This window comes from Thunnus thynnus, chromosome 7 (assembly GCF_963924715.1).
Source record: "Thunnus thynnus chromosome 7, fThuThy2.1, whole genome shotgun sequence".
In the NCBI taxonomy this organism is placed as follows: domain Eukaryota; kingdom Metazoa; phylum Chordata; class Actinopteri; order Scombriformes; family Scombridae; genus Thunnus; species Thunnus thynnus.
Genome location: NC_089523.1, coordinates 25,305,857 through 25,331,854, shown reverse-complemented (window position 1 = coordinate 25,331,854; position 25,998 = coordinate 25,305,857). Strand labels below are relative to the sequence as shown.

The 25,998-nt window shown below is 39.4% G+C and overlaps 2 protein-coding genes across 4 annotated transcripts in view; both read left to right on the top strand.

Moving 5' to 3' along the window:
* Positions 1-15,815, top strand: part of stim1a (stromal interaction molecule 1a) — a 28,754-nt gene extending 12,939 nt beyond the window's left edge. Inside the window, exons 7-14 of one of the 3 annotated variants that reach the window (XM_067595151.1) lie at positions 2,283-2,460; positions 8,596-8,773; positions 9,981-10,148; positions 10,706-10,806; positions 10,959-11,188; positions 12,122-12,202; positions 13,217-13,640; positions 14,075-15,815. In XM_067595151.1, coding sequence (XP_067451252.1) covers positions 2,283-2,460; positions 8,596-8,773; positions 9,981-10,148; positions 10,706-10,806; positions 10,959-11,188; positions 12,122-12,202; positions 13,217-13,640; positions 14,075-14,585 — 1,871 coding nt within the window. In that variant the 3' untranslated portion in view covers positions 14,586-15,815. The remainder of the gene's footprint in view (positions 1-2,282; positions 2,461-8,595; positions 8,774-9,980; positions 10,149-10,705; positions 10,807-10,958; positions 11,189-12,121; positions 12,203-13,216; positions 13,641-14,074) is intronic. The other 2 variants (XM_067595149.1, XM_067595150.1) reach the window with 2 other exon arrangements.
* A 1,814-nt stretch (positions 15,816-17,629) lies between these two features.
* Positions 17,630-24,557, top strand: si:dkey-24p1.6 (protein sel-1 homolog 3). The gene is made up of 23 exons (XM_067595813.1): positions 17,630-17,683; positions 17,783-18,257; positions 18,552-18,678; positions 18,786-18,907; positions 19,008-19,123; positions 19,217-19,278; positions 19,378-19,510; positions 19,598-19,733; positions 19,842-19,979; positions 20,713-20,918; positions 21,012-21,191; positions 21,834-21,953; positions 22,099-22,239; positions 22,345-22,407; positions 22,496-22,669; positions 22,777-22,904; positions 22,991-23,074; positions 23,165-23,255; positions 23,382-23,469; positions 23,550-23,659; positions 23,773-23,900; positions 24,006-24,108; positions 24,331-24,557. Exons 1-23 carry the CDS (start codon positions 17,630-17,632, stop codon positions 24,418-24,420), a joined length of 3,069 nt encoding a protein of 1,022 aa, XP_067451914.1. The 3' UTR covers positions 24,421-24,557.
* Positions 24,558-25,998: the final 1,441 nt, after the last annotated feature.

Below are 25,998 nucleotides of genomic sequence, written 5' to 3'. Positions count from 1 at the left end.
ATGCTTCTTGGCAGTACTAGAATGTTAACATTGGGAAAAACATGTTCCCAGATTGACTGCCAAAGTGCTCTTTTAAATAAATGGCATGTTTATTGTTTAAAGCTTTGTGTTTAGGCATTTTGTATTACCAGGCATAGACAGTCAAGAAAATTATGGGCTAGGTTTCGTGAAATATATTAAGCTACACAAAATATTAATGGTGCTCAGAGCCTTCTCTAGCCTGAAAATTGAGTCCTCTTTTTACTGGAGCACAGCTAAGATGCATTAAAAAAAGGTGGAGTGCTGATGAAAGCAGACATATGTATCATTAGTGAAGCATGTAGAGAAAATTAAATGAACCTTCATAGAGAGCAGGCATTTGCACAGAAAAGAAACTGCGCGGGGGAGGGGTGTGTAGTGATCTGTGCCTGGCATGTGTCATTGTGCATGTTTTTTTGTTAGAGTCAAAGGAAGACATTGGCAAGGGGCTGTCTGGCTTTGACAGTCTCTCAAAGCCAAGGGGGTCCCGCTGACTGTGTATAGCAGCAGCAGCATTTTAAGACACATCTCACAATGGGGCGACCCTAATCCTGTGAACATTTGTTAAATAATTAACACAAGCTTAATAGAACAAACGCATCAGGGTCCAGACATTTCCAGTCTTGTGGTTAATTAAATACTCTTGATGGTATTTCTTCAAAGCAGTGAGGGTAGTGATTATGTATGTAGCAATTTACATAGACTAGACTTGGGCAATGACAGAAGACAAACTGTTTTTCCTGTGTAGGACAGATGTTGTAATTGCAGTAAATGGACAAGCTAGCAACATCTAGACATGCTAGAAAGATCCCTGGCCGCAATCAAACCAGGGATTTTGCAGTTTTGTGGCATCCGCAGTAACCATTTGGCTTTGGGGGAGTTTCACGCACAATGTTTCTGTTTAGCATCTTTGCTCAATCACAATGCAGACATGAGACAAATTAATCAGGAATGCGTCTCAGTTAAATATCGTGACCTCATTTTGGGGAGTTGCACTCTTGTTGGTTAAGATATAATGATCTATCATTGTTGCTGAAGTGTAATTATTGTGTTTTTCTTAGATATCCAGTGGTATTAAGAGACAGGAGCTATGGTCTTTAGTTCTTCTGTAGATTTTCTGTCTGTCAGTTTGTTCTGCTGATTCCAGCAGCTTTGCTTTGTTATGACACGACAGCAGGCACAGACAGTCCAAGTCTCTTGAATCTGATGAACTTGTGTTTGTTCTGGACTTTATAAGCAAGTCTAGAGGAATATACACAGCTCTCCTGGATGGTCATTTAACACAAGCTTGATACTTGTTGATGTTTTTACCTTATAGAGTGTTCATGTGAAATGGGATGAAATTTTAATTAATTTTGTGGTTTGACTTTGCTTTTTGTCAGTAGCAGCCAGTGGTACAAGAACATTTTAAAAGGAACTAAGTTTTATGTGGCATGCCTTCCTGATCTTATCTAAAGAGAAACAAGTTTGCATAATGTTGATTTTTTTTTCTCCTAATATTATCTTTATCCTTATTTTTTTTTGTCTTTATCTTTTTGTGTCAATCTTTTTGTGTCAATGTCAGAAAGTGTTTTTTCACATCTCTTTTCCTGACAAAACCCCTTTGCAGGTTGTGCAAGAACACAGTAACTGTGTGTCACTGGCTGTGTTACAGTGCTTCTCTGACACACCAAATGACAAAGTCAACCCAGAATCAAGCTTTTGATTCTGGGTTGAATTTTAAGAAGGCCTTTGTAAAAGTCCATCTTGCTTGAAAGATGATCTGAATCTAATCTAATCTTAGAAATGAGATCGTTGTTTTCTAGCTGCTGTGACTGTTGATAGTCACAAATCCCTTTCAGTGATAATATACTCACCCATAATTCCTAGCTGATCAGAGGAATGGGAGTTTGGATTTGACTCATAGCTACTTGTGTCGCAAGATGTTATTGTTGCAATTATTTAGGTTTTCTGTGCATGTTGTTTTTTTAGCACCAGTTACCAGACTGAAATAGGTTGTGTTAAGCTGTCTTTATCGTGGTCTTTTGCAGTAGCCCCTTCTCACCGCAACCTGAACTTGTGCTGCTGACTCTTCTATTTGTGTCACTCCACAACACTTGCTGTATGACTATATGAGCTTCAAACCACATCCATGTGAAGCTTGCTCTTTCTCATACAAGTGCCTTGCTGAAATGCACCTCTTCTTCTTTAGGTTTATTAAATGGTGTGCAGTGTTTTCCTCTCTAAAATGCACCCCTTCTTCTTTATTTTTCTGTTTTCCCCAGTGAACAGACATAACCACTTGAAGGACTTCATGTTGGTTGTGTCAATAGTCATTGGAATGGGTGGCTGCTGGTTTGCCTACATCCAGAACCGCTACTCCAAGGACCACATGAAGAAGATGATGAAAGACCTGGAGGGCCTGCAGAGAGCAGAACAGAGTCTGCATGACCTACAACAGAAGTGAGGGTTTTTCCCACCACCCACACAACAAACCGTCTTATACTCTACAAGCACTTTATTGTGCACTCATACCATCTGTTTTACATCTCCACAGAAAACTCAGTATTAAATGAGGCACAGCTTCTTTTTTTTCTTCTCATTAGAACTTTTGTACATCAAATACATTTTATATTCACCATCATAGATCTCAAACACTACCTTAAACTCCTTTTAAAGGAACATTAACTAATGCTGGACTGGCGGCTTTGCTTACATGTCTTGCACATGCAGAGTTACTACTCACATATTCCTACTTCATTGACTTATTGAGTGGTTAGCATCTAACATTTACTCAATGAAGAAACCCATTCAGCTTCTCTTTTTTTTCCTCGCCACACTGAGACAATCTGCTGATCAAGCAAACTTAAAATGTGTAAGACTGATTGAGTAATCATTGTCAGCTCAGCTCATTCTGACAACATTTTGTTTTTTTCTTATGAGTTTAATAACTAGATGACAGTCTAAACAACAGCCTTGTTCATTATGTATAAAGCAAGTGTGCAAAATAAGGCCCCACTTCCTTTTCCCTGAAGGTTAAGGCTTTATTTCTTAAATGCGTATTTCTTGTGGTGTTAGCTAAAGAGGTATTAATTCAAAGGAAGCAGCCTGCAGGAAATCCTGTCAGTCGGAATGATTTTACCATGCAGATAAGGCGTGCTTGATTGTTAAGAATTTGCATATAGTGCAGTGTTTCCCCTAGGTTGACTGCTTTTTGGAGAGACTCAGCAGCCAGACATTTCTCTATTCTCTGTTTACAGAAAGAGCGGCTGAGATTGACATTAAAATGAGAATAGCTGGTCCACCTTAAATGTCAGTTTACCTTAAGTTAGCCTGGTCAATAAAGGCTAACCCAATGTCGCTAAATTCGGGGTTAACCCCCTTCAGTTTTCCAGCAGTTGGGGAAACAACAGACGACACTGTTCTTGGTCTTGAGAAGCTTCAGCATTTATTAACTGATACACTGTAGCCTATACTGTACATTTACTGCCAGATTGACAACTTGCTGCTAACCTTTTTCTCTTCTCCACTCGTATTCACCATCACTTTTCTGCCGCTCGCTCTACTAGCTCAACCACACACATTACACACTGCCCTAATGGAGCTATGCCACTCTTATAACACTACCTTTCACATAGATGTCCTTTAAAGAATGAAAATAGGAAGGATTCTGGGATTTTATGCACTATTCAATGACTCAAGACAGTTCCACAATAATGTAGAGTATTATTGTGCTCATGCAGTGTGCAAGTGATTAATTAATAGCTCATTGATATTAATGATCGTGTGAAATTTTAGCAGCGGTGCTCACAATTCTACAGCAGCAGTGCACCCTAGAGTATTTGAATATAGCAGAACCACTGTAGTGGTTCTCAAGCCATAAAGTTTTTCCACAATCATAAGTCATGACTTTCACAGGATTGCATGTAAGAGCCACATTGTTCTTAAATGGGAAGTGAAAGGATGTTGAGTAATGAGAGACTGGAAGAGCTGCACTATAATTCATTGGGCACTTTAGACAAATGACTCTGCTTGTAAAATCTAAATGAAATGACTGAAACAAGACATATAAATTAAAGTTAATAGTTAAATATGATATAGACACCTGTTGAACTGTTCATGGAAACATCAGAGTGTTGAGTTTCTGTGTGCTCCCTAAACATCTGGTTTTCAAGCCAGTTTGAATACTCTGTACAACTTGCCAATCAGGGTGTCCTTCCTTTGCAGCTCGTAAGACCATGTTTTGTTTGAAAGAATCCAACATCTGACTTGAGAATTTGCCCCAACAGAGCTTTGCTTTCACAAGCTAACTTCAAAGTGCAACAATTGCATAGCAGTGTAGGATTTTGAGCAGAACTTTCAGAAAGGGCGCACTTTAAATTACATTTCCATGTAGATTTTTAAATGGGGGAAAAGAAAAGAAACAGAAACACATAAAAGTGGTTTTTGGGTGTTTGATAATGTAGAACAGCCTTTCCAGATTGTTGGGATAAAGTCACCAAGCTTTGCTTTGAGCTATGGTGATCAAAGCCAGTCTCATGTATACAGAACAAGTGGTGTTCCATACTATACAGCAGATAGGCAATAATCTCAGTAACAAATGCTGCTTCGTATCACGGAGTGTGGGGATCATCAGGGATTGGCCCAGCTCTCAAGCATAACCATAAAATTACGGGTCTGCGTGGTATTCTATCGTTAAAATGATTATGATGAGTCAATCTCTTATATTAAGGTTGAATGCACTGGGGATTTCTATATTAACCACTGCACGTCATTGAGATGTAAACATGAAAAGAAACTGCTCAAAAGTGAGCTGGCTGCCTGCACCATAGTTAAGTTCCGTCCTAATAACCGGTATTAGTTAGAAATACTTAGAATTGCAGGTGCAAATCATCAGCAGCACCACAGGGAAACAATGAGTCATTGCTGGTGGCATTAATGCAGACAGTAATCCAGACTCTGTTGTGTAGAAGAGGGGCGGGCATTGCAAATTAGCTTAGGCTATAAATTCTATGGTATATGGCATTAGTTCATGTTTTATACTTGTCCCTATACAAATAAATATTAAATAAATAAAGAGCTCAGTTTACAGTAAAGCGGACAATTTTCTGTTTTCAGTTGTTCAACAAAACATGTGGGTGATGTTTCAAGTGAATGCTTGCAGTATGTGTCTGCAGTATAGCATACATTCTCTTCTGAAATGGAATACATCATGCTCACAGCTGGTGTATTCCTGCCATCCCGATTAAATATTTTGAAAGAGATGGTTTGAAAGGAAGTATTTCAAAGAGAGCAAAATGCATATAAGCCATCAGCAGTGTCATTAATAACTGAAGCTTAAGAAAAATCAAACTATTTTAGTCCAGTTAATACTTCAAGGAATGCTGGAAATGTGCTTTTAAGTGTGCTCTGTCTCTTACCTTTAAAGGATACTCAAACACAGCTTCATCTCATACACAAGTCATTTCACTTTTTTACAGATTGTCAAAGGACCAAGATGATGACAGATGAAGCCATCAAATTGTCTCAATTGCAATGAAATGAAATTTATGTTGTGATGATTTGCATTGGTGATTTTAAAACCAGTTACTAAGGCAGAACTTAACATGAAAAGGTGAGCTGCCTTCACTATAGTTGTATTGCACAAGGCCTCAGATACATGGCAATGCATTGTATTGTAGGCTATATTAAAGGCAGCGTAAGAGGATTCTTGTCATAGTTGTGTTTGTATGACAGACTGTGGTTATTAAATCAGCATTTGTACATAAAAATTCCAGAGTGAATGTGACAGTTAGGGGTCAGTTTGAGCATGTTGTGGCATCATTGTGGTCACTGAAAATATAAGAATTCTTGATATCTTGTGTACACAGTTGAATTTGAGCTGAGGTTAGTGGTAGAGGAAAATGCACGGAGTGGCCAAAATGGAAATTGTACTTTGAAATTCACTGTCCAGTGTAAGGAGCCGTGACCGGGCCTTGCCACATGACTGCAAACATTCCTGGCTTGATGCTTGGGGACATTGAGCAGGGATAGATGAGCTGTTGTAGGCGTCAAAACTTTCAGCTTATTTTGCTACCCTTATTACCCTTATGAGTTGCTCTTTGTATCAGCTGGCTGTTTGGGGACATCTTTTTGAAATATGAGACGACATGCTCTGATGAACAGCAAATAGACAGAAAAGACAGGACGTAATGTTTCAGTCACTGAACTGAGATTGGAGTCATTATTTTCCGTTCAGTTACACCTCTTCCTGTGGCATCTCAATCATGGCTTATGTGTGTGCATACTTTTATATAACATACACAAGGTGTTGCATGTGCATTTCTTTGTTAGAGCAGTACAATAAAGGAATGGAAAGGATTTGTTTGCTGAATACCAACTGAAAGAGCCATTCACTGCTCCAGTGGGGACAAACCACTGAGGTCAAACTCTGTCCCTCTGATAGACTGCCAGGTCAGTCTGTTGCCTGTATGGCTTTAAACTTCGATCGGTTGTGAGAACATACCTGTCAGTGCCAACTTTGAAGTGGGATGTGACATTTATCTCTAGCTAAGCTAATTGCTCATGCTTAATTCTCTGCTGTAGATCAAACTAGCAACCTTTTAGTAATCCTTAAAGGTCAACAAATGCAGACAGTAATCAGTGAACTCACCAGGTACCTAAACCTACCTTAGCTGATTGTAATGCGTTGTTAGTCAATTTGTTGTATGCTTTACTGCTTCACATACAGCACCTTAATCAGTGCAGCAAATGTTTTTTTTTCCCTCATATCGCAAAGTTATGGTTTATTCAGTGTTACAGTACAATGTCTCTGCTGCAATTCAGTAGTGTTGAGCAACTGGATTTAAATCTAATCTGTGGTGGGTAAGAGCTCTTAGAAAGAATCAGCAAAACAATTGTCTTGTGCCTGCTGCAAGTGTCTGTCATTGTTTTATCAGTTATCGCCTGTTTCTCACAAAGTAGCATAATTTGAAATGCCTTTTCATTATACTGAGGATTTGTAGCTTTTCTATTCATAATGAAAGGAGTCTTCACAGTTGGTATTTCATGTGTTGCAGTCTGGACAGCCAAGCACTGGCTGTATGTAAGGATATTGTAAGTATATCTTGTCTTAGAGGTCACTGTTACTAGACTAGGAGAGACTTGTATCTTCTATAGTACATGTTTTTTGAACTGAGGGAGGGAGAGAGGCATGTCCTCTGTCTGTTGCTGTGCCTTTCTTCCTGATCCCTGCTGCCAGCTGCTCTCTTTCCATACCTTCAAGCAGATCCTGTGGTGGTATCAAGTAGCCTGGCCCAGCCATGGCTTCCCTGTTGGGAGACAGTGGGAGGAGGCTTTGACTGGAGCTGGATTTCCTGGGTGCCTTTTTACAACGTGGCTTGACCCAACCTCTGCCTCACTGGTGGGAGATGGTGTTAAGCATGACTGCTTAACATGTCAGCTCTAGTGCTAATTCATCCACATTTGGATTGGGGTGTGGTGTGCAGACAGACATCCTGGAAAAGGACTGGCAACAAGGACAACAACATTGCATGTGATAGGGATTAATGAGTTAGTTTTATTTCCACAAACATTTTATGTTACCCAGGGTGATAAACACAAATGTAATATCATTAGTATATAAAACACGTGTGGGTTATTAGTTACCTTCTCCTGTAAAGTCTGCGGCGACATTGTGTCTGCGTGCTGAGAGCCCTGCAATGCTGGTCAGTTGAAACAACATTTGGCATCTTCTCTCTGGGCATTGTAGCTCTGCCAGTGCTTTCGAATCTTAGCTAGAGAATGGCAGAGGTCAGGGTCGAAAGCATTAGCAAGACCGCCCACCACCCACATTTTCCATAGCTAGCCGTCCAGATCACCTTTCATTTCTCTGTGCTTCTGTACTCCCCCTGCTGTTGAGTTTAGCCAGATAAGAGGAGAGTGCTGCTCCCTACTGACTGAAAGATGGTATAACTTACTGTCATTAAATGTAAGAAAAAACGTTTGGAGTCTAAAAATAGAATTTTGTTTTGTTTTTGTTTAGTCACACTGTAATATGCTAACCCTAACCAATTAAGACTTCATTATTGTGATTAGCTGGATCAGGATTAGGGTCTTTTGACAGAAATCCTAAACTGACGTGTATGTGTGTGTGTCTAAGCACAAATAATTATGTCATGGGTGACAAGCCCCTGTTCTGAAAGTAGACTTTTTTAAGAGGCTCATCTAAAAATATCCCGCCTACAACCCAACACATATATGTTCTGGATACTACAGGGGCATTGGGTATCACACTGTACTGTTCTAAAATTGCACGCCGACAGCTGTTCCCATTCTTGGCTTCGCTCCTTCTGATGTCAGTTTATTGTGAGCTGCCTAGCAGCTGATTGTGGTTCTTTGCCTTCTACATGCTAGCTATTGTTTCCGGTGATGCACGGCTGATGCAAGTCCAACATTCTACACATACATGGTACTCTCATGCTTACATGTCATGCCTAGCCACAGAAAAAGACACTTACACCTACTACGCTACCTTTCTTTAGTTTGACCTTATCCAGCAGGCACTGGTGCAAACTTAAAAATAATTATATTCCTCTTTGTCACCCTTCTTGTCTTCAGGCTGCAGATTGCCCAGGAGGAGCACCGTACAGTAGAGGTGGAGAAGGTGAACCTGGAGCAGAAGCTGAGGGATGAGATTAATGCAGCCAAGCAGGAAGCCCAGCGATTGAGAGAACTGCGTGAGGGCACAGAGAATGAACTGAGTCGCCAAAAGTATGCCGAAGAAGAGCTAGAACAGGTACTGTATTGTACAATCATGAATGTGGTTTAAACATGGATACGGAAACTGAGTGAATAGTGTGTTATTAACTTCCAAGGTGGCATCTGCACAGTATGTTTAGGTCTGTCATATTTACATTGGCTATAGTATAAATACACCCACTGAAGTCTTTGTCCATTAATAATTTGGCAGGACCAGCAGAGTACAGCCCACACAAGTAAGCAAAACAGGACTATCACAGTGATCTAAATCAGACACTTGTGTCACAGTTCTTTTTTTCATTCAGAAACACAGTGATAAATTGGAAACATGCAAGGCGTTCAGATTTAATATGACACATCTGTGGCATGGCCCACTCACCACTTGCTTGCACTCCTGCATATGCTGACAAGTGTCCAGCGCCTTCTCCCTGGATCCTTCAGTCCTTAACTATAAACATGTTTTCACTGAGTTTTGGAATATATATTCACTTTGTGAGGAACACTTGTGCAGTCTAATGCAATACACCACCACCACCACCACCCTCTACGACCTCAATAATAAACATAAAGTAGTAATACTGCCTTTCTGACAATGTCAACAAAAACTTCTAAGCTTCGTAAACGTAAAATTGGCAGAGCTGCTGTATTGGAATGCATTAGATTGCACAAGTGTTGCTAATAAATTGGTCGGTGAATGTATATTATCAATGCAGCCTCACTCAGTGACTGAAAGTACTACTATAACTCTTCATGCAGTTGTTACTAAGAAGAGAGTAAGCTCATATTTAGTTTTGTAAATGAATAAAATTAATGTATAGTTGCTTCTTCTGGCATACTGTGCCTATAGCTGACATGGCAAAAATGTCACATTTGTAAGTATTGTTTAACATATGTGTCCTTTTTTTCTGAAAACATATGATTCATTGTTCTGTTGCAATTTTATTGTTTAATTACATCGGTGCCCTGAGAGTACAGGTCCTTGTATATGTTATAAAAATTTTGTCACAGTTTTTTTACTGGTCATGTTCCTTGATCAGTGTTTAATTACTTTAGAATTTTCAAATTATATATTAAATGTTTAATTTAACTATGGATATTTGTATCTTAGTCACAGAATTTCACAGAACTCTTGCAATTCTCCTACTTTTTCAGAAAACACAAATAAATTTTGCCAAGAAAATGCTGCTACATCATACCAAGCTTTACGTGTTAATTTGTCACCTAATGTTTGACATTTGTCGTAGGTACGCATGGCGCTGAAGAAAGCAGAGAAGGAGCTGGAGTCACGGAGCGGCTGGTCACCACCAGAGTCTCTCCAGAAGTGGCTGCAGCTCACCCATGAGGTGGAGGTGCAGTACTACAACATCAAGAAGCAAAATGCTGAACGGCAGCTCCTGGTGGCCAAAGAAGGGGTAAGCATGTAAAAACCTGAAGGGGTATGCCATTCTGTTTAAAATATATAGTTATATTGTTACAGTCCATTTAAAATCTATTAATTTTATTCCAGAGAAACTGTTGCAAAGTCTCCAGAGACCTAAGATTTAACCTCTTAAACTCCCCAAGGACATCCTCGGCCAACATTCCTGTCTTTCAGAGGCTATAGCTAGCATCTATTGTTACTGACCATGTCATGTTAGCTTGTCAGGAAGGAGGCTAAATAGCGCCTCAAATGGTATCAACTCAAAAATTACTACAGCAACTTGTGAGACCAGCTTTCCCCCTAAAGATCCCCCCCCAAAAAAAGACAAAAATGGGTCTGTAGTAGGAGGGAGGGGAGTGGAAGAGATTAATATCTGGATTTAAATTTGTTTAAATTAGTTGTTAATGCAATAAATTTGATGATACTCAAAATTAAAGCAGGTTGAATTACTATTGAACTGTTGTACCTGGGAATAAGATGCCCCTTTAACATAGTGTGTGGATAATATCAATACAGCAGAGATCAATGTTGGGTCTTTGGTGTCCACAGGCAGAGAAGATAAAGAAAAAGAGGAACACTCTCTTTGGGACTTTCCATGTGGCTCACAGCTCCTCCCTGGATGATGTGGACCACAAAATCCTGGCAGCAAAGTAAGTCAGAAATATTAAGGGTTCAATACTTCATCCAATTTTAGAAAACTTGTCCAAGCAGTATATTCATTTGTAAAAATGTGTTATTTATACTTGGCATACAGGAATAGTTAATAAGTTTTCTCTCCACTTCCTCTCCTCATCTCTCATAGACAAGCCCTGGGCGAGGTGACCGCTGCTCTGCGGGAGAGGCTGCATCGCTGGCAGCAGATAGAGATCCTCACAGGTTTCACCATCGTCAACAACCCAGGCCTTCCCTCGCTGGCCTCATCCCTCAACCTTGACCCCACCTTCATGGGCGGCAGAGCTACGCCTCAGCACTTCATCATGTCCGACGACATGGACGACTTGGATGAGGATATCATGCCTGGAACTCTGCAATGTAAGAGTTCAACCGAATCTGTCGGCCATTCTGTGGGTATTGGCAAACGAACCCCTAAACATTCCAAGACCCTGCTGGGGAAATCCAAAAATCAGCCCACATGAGAATTTGGACCTTTTCTATGCCACAATTACCTGAATTTGTCCTTATGACCTCCCTGGTGATGGAGGTAGTGAGGGTCTCATGTCTACAACTGAATGAGTGTTGTTTTGCATTTGTATAATATGTACCATGTAAATTCACATAATTGTCTTGTTCTTTTACACATAATTCCACATGAATGCCTTTTTGTTAATTGTTCTCATTTTGGATCAAAGTGTTTACTTGACTCTGAGTCAGTTATGGAGACTGAAGACTCCTGTGACTTCCTTCTGGATATTGAACTGTCAAAAAAATATACTTCTTAATGAGAACAAGTTTTTGTGCTGACGTATTTGTAGTGGTTGTGTCCTAACATGTTCTACATCATCTTTTGAATCTGCTCTTGGTCAAACAGCTGCAACAAAAGTAGAAATATTACATGCAGTCAGGACCCAGTTACCTCCTCCTCTAGAACAGATGAAATTTAGATGTAAACAAAAAAATATCGTCCACCATTTTTACTTATTCTTTCTTTACAAAAACTTCTCATTGATACAGCATTACTCTTGAGCAAACCACACATGTCACATCTTTATCTGATCAAGCAAACCAATATAAGTCAGGTGACCATAATGCGTTGTAACCATGTCTATATTTGACTTATTATTATGGCAGAACTGTACACTTAGAACGTTTGCAGGGGAAAGTTGTACTCCAGAATCCCTTTGCAACTTCGATAGTGAGTAAGTCTTTTAATCAGCATTAATTGCACTCCCTATCTCACTCCCCTCTCTCCCTCCACCACCTTTCTTGAATTTGGCCCCTACTACTGTCTCATTGGCTTTACTACAGATGGCACCCGCCTGTTGGAACGACGAGCCAGTGACCTGTGGTCAGTCTGTTCAGACTGTCAGCCCATGTGGAAATATTCCGGTTGGCCGTTTATTTACGCACCACTTCCGCCCTCAATCCTGACATCCCCCGTCTCCTCCCTTGTCTCAAATTCACACAGAGCTGTAATAATTTGTAATTGACAAAGTAGACTGTAGATGAACACAGCTGAAAAGGAAAAACTATTCCATGCTGTGTTCATCTTAAAACACCCCTGACCTTGCCTTAGTCACTTGCTTGCCACATATACTTCCTTAATCTTGTCACCACCCAGTACACTCCTGCTTTCTTCCCAAAGTGAGATGTCACTCACTCTTGTTGTAAATGGGCACTTCCTTTCATAATTGGCTACTTACTGTTTAATATTTTGCTTATTTGAATTGGTAACTCATCACTGTCGTCTCCTTTTGTTTTATTTAATATTTTTCCTTGTAAGGAGAGATAAGACAGAAGAGTTGGGATTTCATTATAATAACGTAATGTTCAGTACAAGCACAGCTATAGTTACTAGCTACTCTTCATATCCACATTTTACAGGTAAAAACATAGGATCATCTTTATAAAATAGCATTGTTATAGATTAGACTAACTAACAGTATAAGTTGTGAAGATGACCTCTGCGTTTACAACTTTAAAATCTGCTTACATGTACATATCAATAGATCAGTATTCCTGTTCCAATAATATATTTATGATAAATATAACACTGTAAATGAGAACAGTTTGCATGATGGGTACTTTTACTTTGATTTTTTAGTACATTGAAGTACATTTTGCTGCCAATACTTATGTACTTTTACTTCAGATTTTCAATACAGGACTTTTTCTTGTAATGGAGTATTTTCATTGAATTATTGCTGCTTTTACTTAAGTAACATATCTCAGTACTTCTTCCACCACTGCTCTAGTTTAAAGTCAGTTTTTCTGAAAGATGAGTGCAAAAGAAATTTATCCCAGCACCTGACTATCTTTCCACTGATCTCCCAAGTACAATCCTGTCCGTCAGACTTTATTCCATGAGTGGTTGATGATAATGCTGTTGTTTTGTGCCCACAGCTCCCAGTATGATGTCCCTGCGTCAACGCCACATTGACCCCCAGCTGGCCATGGGCTCCCAGAGGTTGGTAGAGAGTTGCCTGTTGGCGGGGCAGCAGGGAGAGGGATCCCCATACCCATCCAGGTCTAGGGCTACCTTCAGACAGTCACGCAGTCAGTCATTTGGGCAGCTCGAGAGTCTCTCCCTGCCTCCTCTGTCCTCTGCTGTGTCTCACCCTTCCATCATCTTTACCTCGAACCCAAATCCTCAGTCCCTGTCCCCCTTGTCGTCTTCCTCCTCCTGCTTACCTAGCTCTGTGGGTGGGGCTGTAGGCCCTCATTCGTCCCATATATATCACACTTCTTTCCAGCCCATGGACCCCATTCCTGATTTCACCTTCTCAGATGCCTCCAAAGTGCATTCCTCATGCGGCGGCAGTTTCGGGTACCCATCTATTTCCAATTCTCCACACACATCGCATGTGCGTGGGTGTTTTTTGTTCACCAACTGCTATCATTTATTTTTTTATTTTTATTTTTTTTAACAAATGTATAGTAGGTACTTCTCAACAGATATTTGCCATGTTTTCTTAAGTTTTCATTTTTCTTTTGTTCATTTTGCTTTCACATTATTGCACCTAATGAGGTATTAAATGCAGGTATTTGTGCATTTACTCTTTTTCAACCTGTCGCAGTGTTCCTGGTGTTCTTTGCCTGCAACACTAACAAGTGTGGAGTTCCAGTGTCCAGGCTGTGCCCAGTGTGTCCATGGCTTTGCAGGCGTAGTGCAGATAAACCCTGGCATGCAAGGCTTCAACTTTAAACTGTTTTGGTCTGTTGTTTTTCTCATTTCCTCTAACTTGTGTTTTTTCCCCACAGGGACCTAAATCGCTCTGACTCTGACTCCTCCCTGTCCCTCTCCCAAGTTGGTGATCGGCTATCTGCTTACAGCTCCAAAGGCCACCTAATCAAGCCCACCTCTCTCATACACGGCCTGTCCGGCCGCGCAGATGACACCACTTCACTGCATGCTCACACTCCAAATGGAGGGAACCGCATTCATGAAGGCGGTCCTGTAGAGTCCATCCCCGACAGCCCCATACTCATGAAGAAGGTGTACGGCATGGAGAAGTCACCCAGCACGGGAGAGATGAACAGCCTGTCAGAGTCGTCCCGCTCTCTCAGCCCCAACTCCACTGAACCTGACACACCGTCGCCTACAGGAGGTCAACCAGGAGCCATGGGGGCAAAGGGCAACAGCCGCATCCCACAGCTGTCCGCCAAGAAGAGTCCACTGGAGGAGGACAGTGGCTCAACAGGAGAAGACACAGATTCCACTGCCAGCCGCAAGAAACACACCTTCAAGATCTTCAAGAAACAGAGGAAATAAGGGCTATATGAACTGTCAAATTTGTCTGACTGTATTCCTCTGGTCTGTTTTTGAAAAAAAAGTCTTTTTGGGTGGTTCTTTAATGGTCTAATGATGGCACAATTTGTTGCCATTGCATCTTTTTGTAGGTACAATGCCTACTCTAAGAAACTGTGGGAGCAACCAGCTGTTCAGTTTTATCTGCTTATTCGGTCAATGTTGAATATGTGGGGAATGGGTAGGTTTGTATATTGGAATGTAAAGTATTATTTATTCTGCAGGAAATTGTGCCAGTCTCAAAGGGAAATGTGTCTCCCAGTTGGTTTTTCTTTCTTGTTCTACAATCTATAACATTTTGCATGTCTTCACTTTTGTTTGACTGATAACTTGAATGCTCTTAGTGTTTGCTTGGTTCTTGTTGTTAACCTGCTTAGACAACAACTTGATGTTTCTTTTATTACTACCTTACCACCTAGCCTACAAATCCAAAGTGAATGCGCACTCCATTATTTTTTTTTTCACTGACTGCTTCGTTTTTATTGATGGTGACAAGTTTTTCTGTCTTTTGTTGTATTCACTTTAGCAGAGCAAATGACACATTCTGGAGATCCTCAAAAAGACGAGTAGTAGTAAGCTAGCACTAGTATGATAGTGACTAATTTTTATTTTTTAAAAATTGTGATTTGGGCACATTACAGCAATAGTAGCTACTTGGTGTGATTGATTTAGACTCCCCAAAAGTGAAGGAAAAATGTATTTTTAAAAAAAAAGCTAAATTTGCACCCTAGGATCCAACAATACCTGAATGACATCATCTTGTATACAAAGGGAGTTGGACAAGAGGAAAATCTTCCTACAAAGTTACAAAAGGACCATCATATTGCAACATTAGACCTGATGCTTTATTTTTAGTATCTACAGTTGAGTGCATGTGTGCATGAGTGTGTGAGAGAGAAGTGCTTTGCTTAAATGTCCAGCTATGAAACAAGTTTAACCACTGATTGACGTATCCTTTTTTCCTCACCAGAACAGGGGATGAACAAGCGCTAAAATGTCCAGCGTAGATGTACAGTAGATACTTTCTCATCGTTTGGCAGAAATGTTACCAAAAACATCATTACTAAAACATTAAATGTGTTACAAAGCTCAAAATACCCGACTCAGAGACTGTGTCACAATGAACTTGTATCTGGGTACATTTTAAAACAACTGATTTTAGCATAGACCTTAACACAATTTTTTTTTTTTTTTTTTTAAAGTACGTAACTATGTTTTGATTTTGACAATCATCCTCTTACAAGATATTGGGGATCCAGTGTTTTCCACTGAATGTTCATCAGTGAAAAGGGTGTGAGTGCAGCTTGGATTTCGACTGTAGGCTCCTTCGACTCTCGGTCTTATTGTTTCCATTTTAATGATTACGTAGTTGGTCAATGAAAACTTCACAGCAACTACAGTCTGTCAGTGAGGAATGGGCGCTGGAAAGGGCTATAGTTACACAGCAAAATCAGTTGCTCGTTGTAAGAAAGAATTTTTAAATGTTGTAACCAATTTGTAAATCACCTTTTTATGGAAGATTTAGATCAATAAGTTGTGGAAGTAGAAGACCAAGAATCACATCAAAGTGCCAAATCACTATTACTGTCAGAGGCCTTTGTACTTAAAGTGTGTTCGGCCCTTTGAGCCCCTTTTACACAGAACACAAATCCACTAAGATATATACAGTATACACAGCACTGTATGTCTTTAGTTGAAATCCTGAATGTCAAAGGGGTATCATTTCTGTATTCAAGTATTGTCTACAGTATGTGTATTTATTTTATTTGTTTGTTGGTTTATTTAACAGGGACAGTACACATTAATAAACGTTGCTGTAAATGCACCAGAGTTAGCCAAGGAGCTATTTTTCATCTGTATTCCCTGGACAGATGTTACAGAGTCACCAGAAGAAAAAAAAAAGAATATAAGATTGAAATTACAAATTGATCCAAAAAGTTATCCTATGTTTACATTTTGCAAATGAGTACTGTCCTCAGATTATCACAACAAAGAACATTGTGCCAGTTTTACTATTAATAACTTTGTATGAGCACAGAACTATGCATCAGTAGTTGTAGAAGATTAGTAAAGTAGAAGGAATGGTACACTTGGGGTGCTCCTGATCAATGAACAACCAAAAAGTGCTGCAAGAGACACAGTTGGCCTCCCCCAGCCTCATAATGTAACAGGTGGTTTGGATGTATAAGACATGTTTAAATATTTTATTTTAGAAACCAGCTACAAAAAAAAAAAAAAAAACAATTTCCTACTGGTACTTTTTTAAAGTGTCATTTGTACTCTTTTGCACGACAGCTATAAATGGATTATTCCATCTGAATGTGTGTGTGTATGTGTGTGCGTGTGTCTGTCTGCTCCCAGTATAATGCACTGTAATGTTGATGCATGTCAACTGCTGTAACAAAACCTATATTGGGTTAGAAGAGTGGATCAGCTTAAGCATTTGACTCCCCGCCCTACTTTTCTTTTTCTTCATTTTGAGCTTCTATTTATGAATTCATACAGTATATTTGTACAGAGAAAATGATAATTTTGCATCTTCTGTGATGGTCTAGACTTTTATGGCACTCCTGCATGATAGCAATAAACTATTTTGAATGAAAGATGTGTTGATTTGTCATACAACAGACATTACACCTCATACATGCTGCACAACCTTTCACATCTGGTGAAATATACAATTGTCTCTTTTTAAATATCATTTCTCAAGATGGCAGTGTATTATTATTATTACATGTAAATGTAGAATTTGAACAGAACAGGTGAAATAAATTAGTCAACCATGTCAAGTGTGATGTATTGGTATGTAACCTACAACACAATGATCCACCCTCACTGCACTGTGCATACACAAATTGGGCGGGTCTGTGTGCTGTCAAATATTTACCTAAGCACCAACCTACATGAGGTGGAACAGGATGAGGTGCGGATCTTGAGGTTCATTTCATGTTCTTGTTTCTTTGTAGCTTGGAAACATTTAATGGAAATATTAATGAAAACACTGGATCATGGATTTCCATACACTGTACAAATATATCTGTCAGTTTTGCCTCAGTATGCAGGTAGGAACAGATTTCCCTTCGTGATCTGTGATACACTGGTCTCTTGTGCTGTTGATAGATGTCAGTAGCAACTATCTGCATGTCTTCTGTCATGTTCAGGTTGTCATGGGTTTAGACTCAGTGACACTCCTGAATCCTCCAGAGGAGCCTCTGCCAGACTATGATTTGGAAATACTTTACTCTTGTGATCAGTCTGCTACAGTACAGCTGAACTGTGTTGTGTGTTTTGACACTGGCATCACTTCCACTCTTCTGCTAAGGCAGTGGAGCTGTGTCCCCGGTGACCCTAAAATAAGGATTCTGAAGCTGAACCTGCCTGATTGGTTGGTGTATCAAGCTGATGGGATTGTTCCAGACTCTCAGTGGGTGCTGAGCTGTATCCTTCAAGCATCAGTCCGATATAGTGAATTTGATGACACTGAGAGGTCTAGTGCAGCTCAGGATGTGGCAACTTTGCAGCCTAAGCCTCCTTTTAGTCGACCTGTCAAACAGCATCAACTGTGCTTTGCCTGGAGTACACTAATGCTGCAATTAACACAACAATTTTTGAAGAAACAATGCCCTTTGGAGCAAGGTAAGCAAAAGTACAGTAAGGTTAAAGTAGAGAGTGTGAGATCAGAAGTTTTTGTCAAATTCAAATGTTTTTCTCTTAACATTTCTAAATCACTTAGAACAACCATGCATATAAAATATTTCAGGATGGGTCAATATTAAATAGTCATAATAGATATATAGTACCAGTCAAACGTTTGGACACACTATCTCATTCAAGGGAATGGGAAGATGTGTCCAAACCTTTGACTGGTATGGGATGATATTCTTCACTTGTAGTCCTGCAAACCCCAACTAAAATCTCTGTGTCATTCAGAGACAGTGCATCTGCTGTCTTCAGTATATGCTTCAACTGGAGAAAACTTTGGTATCATAAAGACACTTCACTCCTACAACAGTGAGGTTCTGGAGTATCTGCGTTTGAAATCCATCTCTTTTCCATGGTAAGAGACAGATTGTAACTTATATAGCCTATAATTTAGCTTTGGGTTCTATTAATGCAATCACTGTTTAGAGTCAGTTAACCAAGTGTGCATTATATCTTTGTCAGGTGTATGTTTTCCATCTGGATATTTGTGAACAAATACTGCCAGAATAACATGTGTGGAGTGTTTCATCATATAGACACACGCAATAACTACGCCACACCGACACTGTTCCTCACAAATTCAGGTATTAATAACAGTTTATTCTTCCTCCCATCCCTTTAAATATTCTTAGTATGTAACTGTACTGTACCATGATGTGGATTAACACTGGTCTCTCTGTACAGGCCAGATACATGTCCAAACTAGTGGAGAGTCTGAGGAATCGTCTGCATTTCTCTCTCCATTCAAGGTGCCTTTAAGTGAGTGGTGCCAGATCAGTGTTATGTTACAGGGTAGAACGGTGAGTTGTCTAATTATTGACAGAGGATATTATTACAGTACATAAATAATGGTAATACTGAACAATAAAGTGGTCATTATCACTGTTTGTCAGGTAACTCTCTCCATGATCTGCATGGATAAGGAGCAGAGACTGGTTCATTCAATAGAAAACATGTAAGTTTAAAAAGTATATAAATCATATTACCGAAAGGGAAAAAAAAGCACTTTGTGTCTTGCATATGTGTTGTAACATGTCAGCATTATGTCTTACAGGATTAGACAAACTGTCAGGTTGGATGACACAGAGGGATACTTTGTGATTGGAGGAGGGAAATACATAAGAGGTGTTGAAGGTTATTTTGGACCGTTGGTTTACCACCGCAACAGAATATCACCTCACAGCACGGTAATACATAATACTGCAGTTGCCCACAGTTATTGTTTGTGTTGGCTAATTACTTCCATTGGATCTGATCATTTCTCTCTTCGACAGACTGAAGTCGTTATTCCAGATGTCATTAAGATTGTGAACCTGACCGGATGGCTGCAGACTTGCCAAGAATTTAGTCTCCAGATGAACTTGAAAATTAGTGGCTATTCTCTGAAGGCCAGACAGAGCACAGAGTCTGGTAGTAGGCTTATTATTCCACTAGGTGGTGCTAACATAATCTGAAATATTCTCAAGAGTCTATTGCAGACCTACACTATGAATTTGCAATGTTTATGTTGTGTTTCAGATAGCTGTTTTGATGCTTTCCATAAGTGGATGGTAAAGGACAGACTACCATCAAAGTCACAATGTGAGGTTTGGGAGGCAACTGTCCCTCACAGAAGACATGCTGCAAAACTGGCAAAGTTATTGGCTTTCAAACACAGTAAGAGATAATTTGCCTTAAATTTATTTGCATTGGTACATAATTTCATGAGGTGGGAAGTAATATGTCTACTTAAGTACTGGACTTAGTACTGGAGTACAATGTTGAGACGCTGCTTCTTTGTACAAAAGTATGGTGTGTTGTGAGATTTTACTATATTAAAACTTCTACTCTTCTACATTTATCTGATGGCTACACTAAGTTGCTTTTCAGATTAAACATTTATATTAAAAACCTGAGATAAGTGCACCATCTACAACACTGAAATACAGATTACAAGTCATCATATAGAAGATTTAACACCCTAAGGAGATTATTCTTCACAATGAGTGTGTTTACTTTAAAAATTAAGTATATTTGACTGTCAATATTTGTTTACTTAAGTATGTATTTAAATTCAGGACTTAAATTTGTAAAGGAGCATGCTTTCATTGTGGTATAGTACATTAACGTAACCCCTTATGATCCAGTTTCCCCAAATAATTCATAATTCAATTCAAAATAATATTCAGTATCACCTCTTCACTGAAGCTGTTCTGTGCAACATTTTATACACATTTGCCCCAAATTCAGCCTGACATATTTGGTATCTTTGGAAAATTTGGGAACTCTACTTTATTGTGGGTTTGTAATGACTGACTCACTGGCAATATGCTGCTTGTTAAATGGATAAGTAATACTTTTTCTATCACTGATGATAACAGTTAAAATCAGTTCAATTCCTGACTTGCAGGAGGAAAAAGGGTCAGCCTGCCAGCTGTAGGCAGAGCACTGTACTCCTTATCGCTTCATAAATTGGGTAGAGCAAGCAGTACCGAAGTGATCAGCAGAATATTTCCACTGCTGCTCCAAGCTGGCTGCTTAGCTGACAACCGAGCTCTGCACATGTCGTCGGTCCTCTACAGCACTGAAATGGGAGTCAGGAAACAGCCCAATAAGGTGTGTGCTACTGGATTAGCCACAGTTAAAAGTATGCCTATGATGAACATGTCCACTATTTTATATACTCTCATGCTCCTGTGTTTGGTGCAGGCTTGGCTTCTGGCCCTGCTGGCAGCCCAGAAGGATGATCGATTGGCACTCTTGCACCTTGGGCACCTGCACTACCAGGGTCTCCATGGCGTCCCCGCAGACCCAGATGTGGCCTATGCATATTATGCAAACATTGCTAAACAAACAACTTTAGACCGTGTCAATCCCTCACCACAGCAGGTAATACACACACTGGTAAACAGATGCTTTGGTGTGCGGATTTTGCATATCTTGTTTAGTCCTAATTGAAAGTACAACATGTGATACAAAAAGATTTGTTTTTTTACATTACTGAATTATAGGTGGTGGTATACACTCACATAGAGACTCTCAAATGACATTTTCTTTGAATAGCACATTTCTCCAACAGCATCATTTAAAGTATCCTACGAGATCTATTATCACTGGCAGTGTCAGACATATAGTAATTGTAAAGCAGAGGGTGGGAGGAAACGCTCACATCAAATCTACACATATTTTCCTTGTAATATGTAGCTGAGGGCTTATTACAGCATATGAGCTGTGATATGTGATGTGATGTAAACACAGTGCACTCAGACACATATTTTCTGCTCCCCTTATTATGACTATAGTTTACAGATTCCCATCATCAATACATTTGTCTCTGCTGTCCATACAAAAAAAGATGACAGCATGATAACTTGGTAATATTACATTGTTCATAAGTCATATGCTTTTTATTTAAAGTGTAGAGCTGCATTTGTGGACTATTCGGAACTGCTTTAGGAAAGCAGGGAACAAAAGAAAATCAAAGTTTATTGGCATTCATGTTTGTTTTCTTTTTTTTCTTTCTTTCTTTAGACATTTGTTGAGGCTGTTTTCTTAAACAATGAGGAGGTGCTGAACCTCCAGACCAATGAAGACCATCATATCTTCCAATGGTTGAGATTACAGGCACGCAGTGGTGCAGCTGAGGCTGAGGTACCCTGTTCAGTGGACCCAGATGCAGAACACACATTTTCCCACCATTTTCATTCTAAAACTATGAGTAAAGAAAATTTGAGAGACATTAGTGAGGACATTTTATCATTTTGTCTTTAGTAATAATTCAGCAACTGTCTTGCAGCAAGCGATTGCACAAATGCTGTTCTGGGGCCAGCAGGGAGTGTCTCCAAACATCCAGAAGGCTGTGAGACACTATGAAAGGGGAGCTGTCCAGTGGAAGGACCCAGAATCAATGTATAACTATGGAATAACCCTACTGCAGGTCAGATTTACATTTCCTGTACAGTTACATGCGATCAGCAGAAACAGTACCAACTCATGATTATTATTATTGTGTATTGTTTCATATTCATTTGCTTCTCTGTAGGGCCATGGGGTTGAAGAGGACATCCCAAAAGCTCTCACTTTCCTGAAGAAAGCAAAGGACCAGGTCACCACTTGTTTATGAGCTTTCTCTTCTGAAAATCCCATTCAGCATTTGCACATCTCAGTGTTTCTCACAATCTTATGTCCCACAGGGTTTTGTTCCTGCAATCAATGCCCTGGCCTGGTACTATGAACAGTTTGAGCAGGACTATGTGCAGGCAGTGCAGATGTGGGAGCAGGCTGATCTCCTGGAGAGCTCAGATGCTGCTCTGAACCTTGGTATCATGTACTCACAGGGCCTGTATCCGGGACAGGCTGCTGACCAGGTTAGCTCAACTACTGTAAAAATGCATTTTGTAGTTATATACTAGTATGCTTGCACAATAGCATTGAGTGCTTATATCAAGAGGTAAATAATTTGTTCTTCCAACAGTACATGGCCTATAAGTACTATCTGAAGTCTGCAGAGAGAGGGCACATCAGGGGAGCAATTCTAGTCGCTGACATCTGGAACACTGGGATTCCCCGCCTCGTCAATAGGCGTCCATCCGATGCCATCTTGTGAGTTACTCACCCTTTTATGTATTTCACTTCACATTTCTTTGCATCTTTATGATATTCTGAGATCTCTTTTTAACTGACTGCAGGTGGGTCAAGTGGGCAGCTGAGCACAATGGATACTTGGGCAGCATCTTACGGAGAGCCTTGGATTCCTATCTGAAGAGTGACACGTAATTTTTGCCTCTATTCACACTTGACATGATCCTTGTCAGGCTACTTGATTGCATTTGCATCAAATTAACGTTCCAGCTTTTCAACAGGTTCAGCTCACTGTTATATTACATGATGGCTGCTGAGTTGGGGTACGCAGCTGCACAATTCAATGTGGCATATCTATGTGAACAAAATACAGTGAGTTATTGAAATGTACTGTACATATGAAATTATTCTGTATTAACTGTAGTGTCATGGTAATGTTACTGTTTTATTAACTTTTCAGTCAATTTTTAAAATTATTTTAACTCTGTATGCTAATAGGGAGGTTTTCTGGATCCTGCTTTTGCATCGCGCTGTATGTGGAGATATTACAACCTTACAATCCAAAGTCAACATCCTGACACTTATGGTAAATAACTATCCTTTGAAACTTAAAGATTTGGAGGCACAAATATAAGCATTTGATCTCTAATTCTGTTATTTCTTCAGCCTTGATCAGGATGGGTGACCTGTGGTATGAGGGGCAGATTGATGGGCAGAAAGACTTGTTTTCTGCAGCAGAGATGTACAAACTGGCAGCACAAAGGAATGAGCCGCAGGTCTCCTTATTTTAAATTGATTTCTTGCTGTGTGTATATTTTCCCAAGTCTGTATTTATTCATAATTGTGAGTGTGTGTACATGTCTGAGTAAGATGTACTGTTCTTTCAAAGGGATGGTACAACCTTGGCCTCCTTGCCGAAGAGGGTTACAGGCTACCGCTGTCAGTATTGATTGAACTCGGCCTTTCAGAGCTGTACCTGGCAGACAAAACTGTGCTTCTAAGTGCTTTGTACAAAAGGTATGTTCAGATTGTATGTGCATGTACATCAGTTGTGAAAGTGCAGTATATTGTTTACAACATATAAACTCTAAGAAGCTTTTTTCCCTGTTTTCTTCCAAAAAGATGCAGAGACACAGAAGATACAGATTCCTACTTGCCTTGCAGCCTTGCCCTCTTTAATGTATACATACAATCATTCCAAAAGGACTACAGTGCTGCTATTAAGGTTGGTGATCTGTGCAAATATCTGCCTACATACATATAGTTACTACTTTAGCTATTTGCTGTTGCTGGCAATGTACATTTTTTTTAAAAAAAGGAATAGAGTTTAGCAACAGGTCAGTAGGCATATATTGAAAATCAGGATTCCTGCAATGACTCCATCAATTAAGAAACCTTCTTTTATTGTAACATCTTGTTGACATTTTCCTTGTGTCATTTTCCACAGTATTCGACCGCCATTGCTGTAATTGCAGCTCCAGCGATATTCTTATTCATCCTTGGTGTGCTCAGGAGACGTGTCTTGTCTCTCAACTAGAACCAAAATTCCTATCAGGATTGTCAGAGCAACAGACTGAAGAACAACCTCCACCACAACAACACAGCAATATTTTGTGTCAGTTTACATGTGTGAATGTTTACTTTGGGATCAATATAAAGAACAACTTTAATTGTAATGAGAATGCTTGTTTTGTACATATCTGAAATGTTTTTGGTTTGTATGTTCCTCCTGTCAAAAGAATTGACTTCTCATGAAAGCATTAACTTGATCGAACCATAAAGAGCCTGAATAAAAAATCTGTTTTGAGATACTGTCGGTGGATCAAAGATGTTGTTCTTGGATGTCCTTCTGTATCTCAGTTTAATGATTCTTTCACCCTGTGGCAGTCTGTAAGATAAACTACAGGATTTCAGGTAATGAATTCCCTGGTGTAGCCTCAGGACCACCACCAGCATCACTGCTTACTGAACAAGTATCTAACAGGTCATATGGACCATGCCTTTCTTATGCAATAGATAGGCTGTATTAAACTTGAAAAGCATTGCTTGGCATTACCTAAAGTTTAATGTACTGTTTTCAGTGTGGACTCTCTCTTAATCCACTCATCAGAATTTAATCCTGCAATGTTTAAAAGGATACCTTTCTTATCATTATATATTTAAAATCAGATCTTATATTGTTTACATGTAACATAGAAGTGCTCATCAAGTATGAAAAACAACTCTCCCAGATAATTTCTAGCAGCTGATATTCAACTAACCAAAATCAAGCAAGCAATTTCAGACACTTCCTGGGATACACAATCCTTTCAACACTCTACATCTTATTAACTCTGGAAGACAAGTTTAATTGCTTTGCTTCTGTTTGTAGGAATGATTTAGAATATTTCTTTGGAGTAGGTGATGAAGCAGGATGGCATAAAACTCTAAAATTCTTACTTTTCATGGATATCATGTAACTGCGATGCAAATTATTTGAATTTAAAAGAATGTACATGGCAGATGGATGCACATTGTGGGCCTAACACTTCCACAAACACTTAACTTCACAATTGTGACCATAGACTCTCTTTAGTCTTGACAATCATTTTCCAGTTAATACGCTCCACCTGGTATCGTGTGACCAGGACTGTACCTACAACGGAGGACATTGAGGTCATGTCCAAAGTATTTTTTCTATAAGTACACATGGTGGGTATTTTTTGGGTGATTCTCATATAATATAGTATTAGGGCCACTGTCAGGAAAAACTAAATTTGAAATTTTGAGAACTAAGCAAAGTAATAGTAAAACACTATATATGTGTTTAGACTATACACTAACATGTTGACATGCCCATAAACTGTGTCATCTGGTTCTACCCAGTCCAATCTATACAACAATATTTTGTTTTTAAAACATAGCAACCTTTTCTTCACTGTGACTTTATTCTGATAATATTATGACTTCATTCTTGAAATATTATGACTTTTTTTCTCAATAGTACGACTTGTTCTTATAAGATTGGGACTTTTTCTTTAAATATTATGTGATCCTAATAGTCTGTCAGAGTTTCCAGTAATTTTAGACCCAATGTATTTAAATTTGAATACAGAAGGGTACTTTTGGGCCAAAA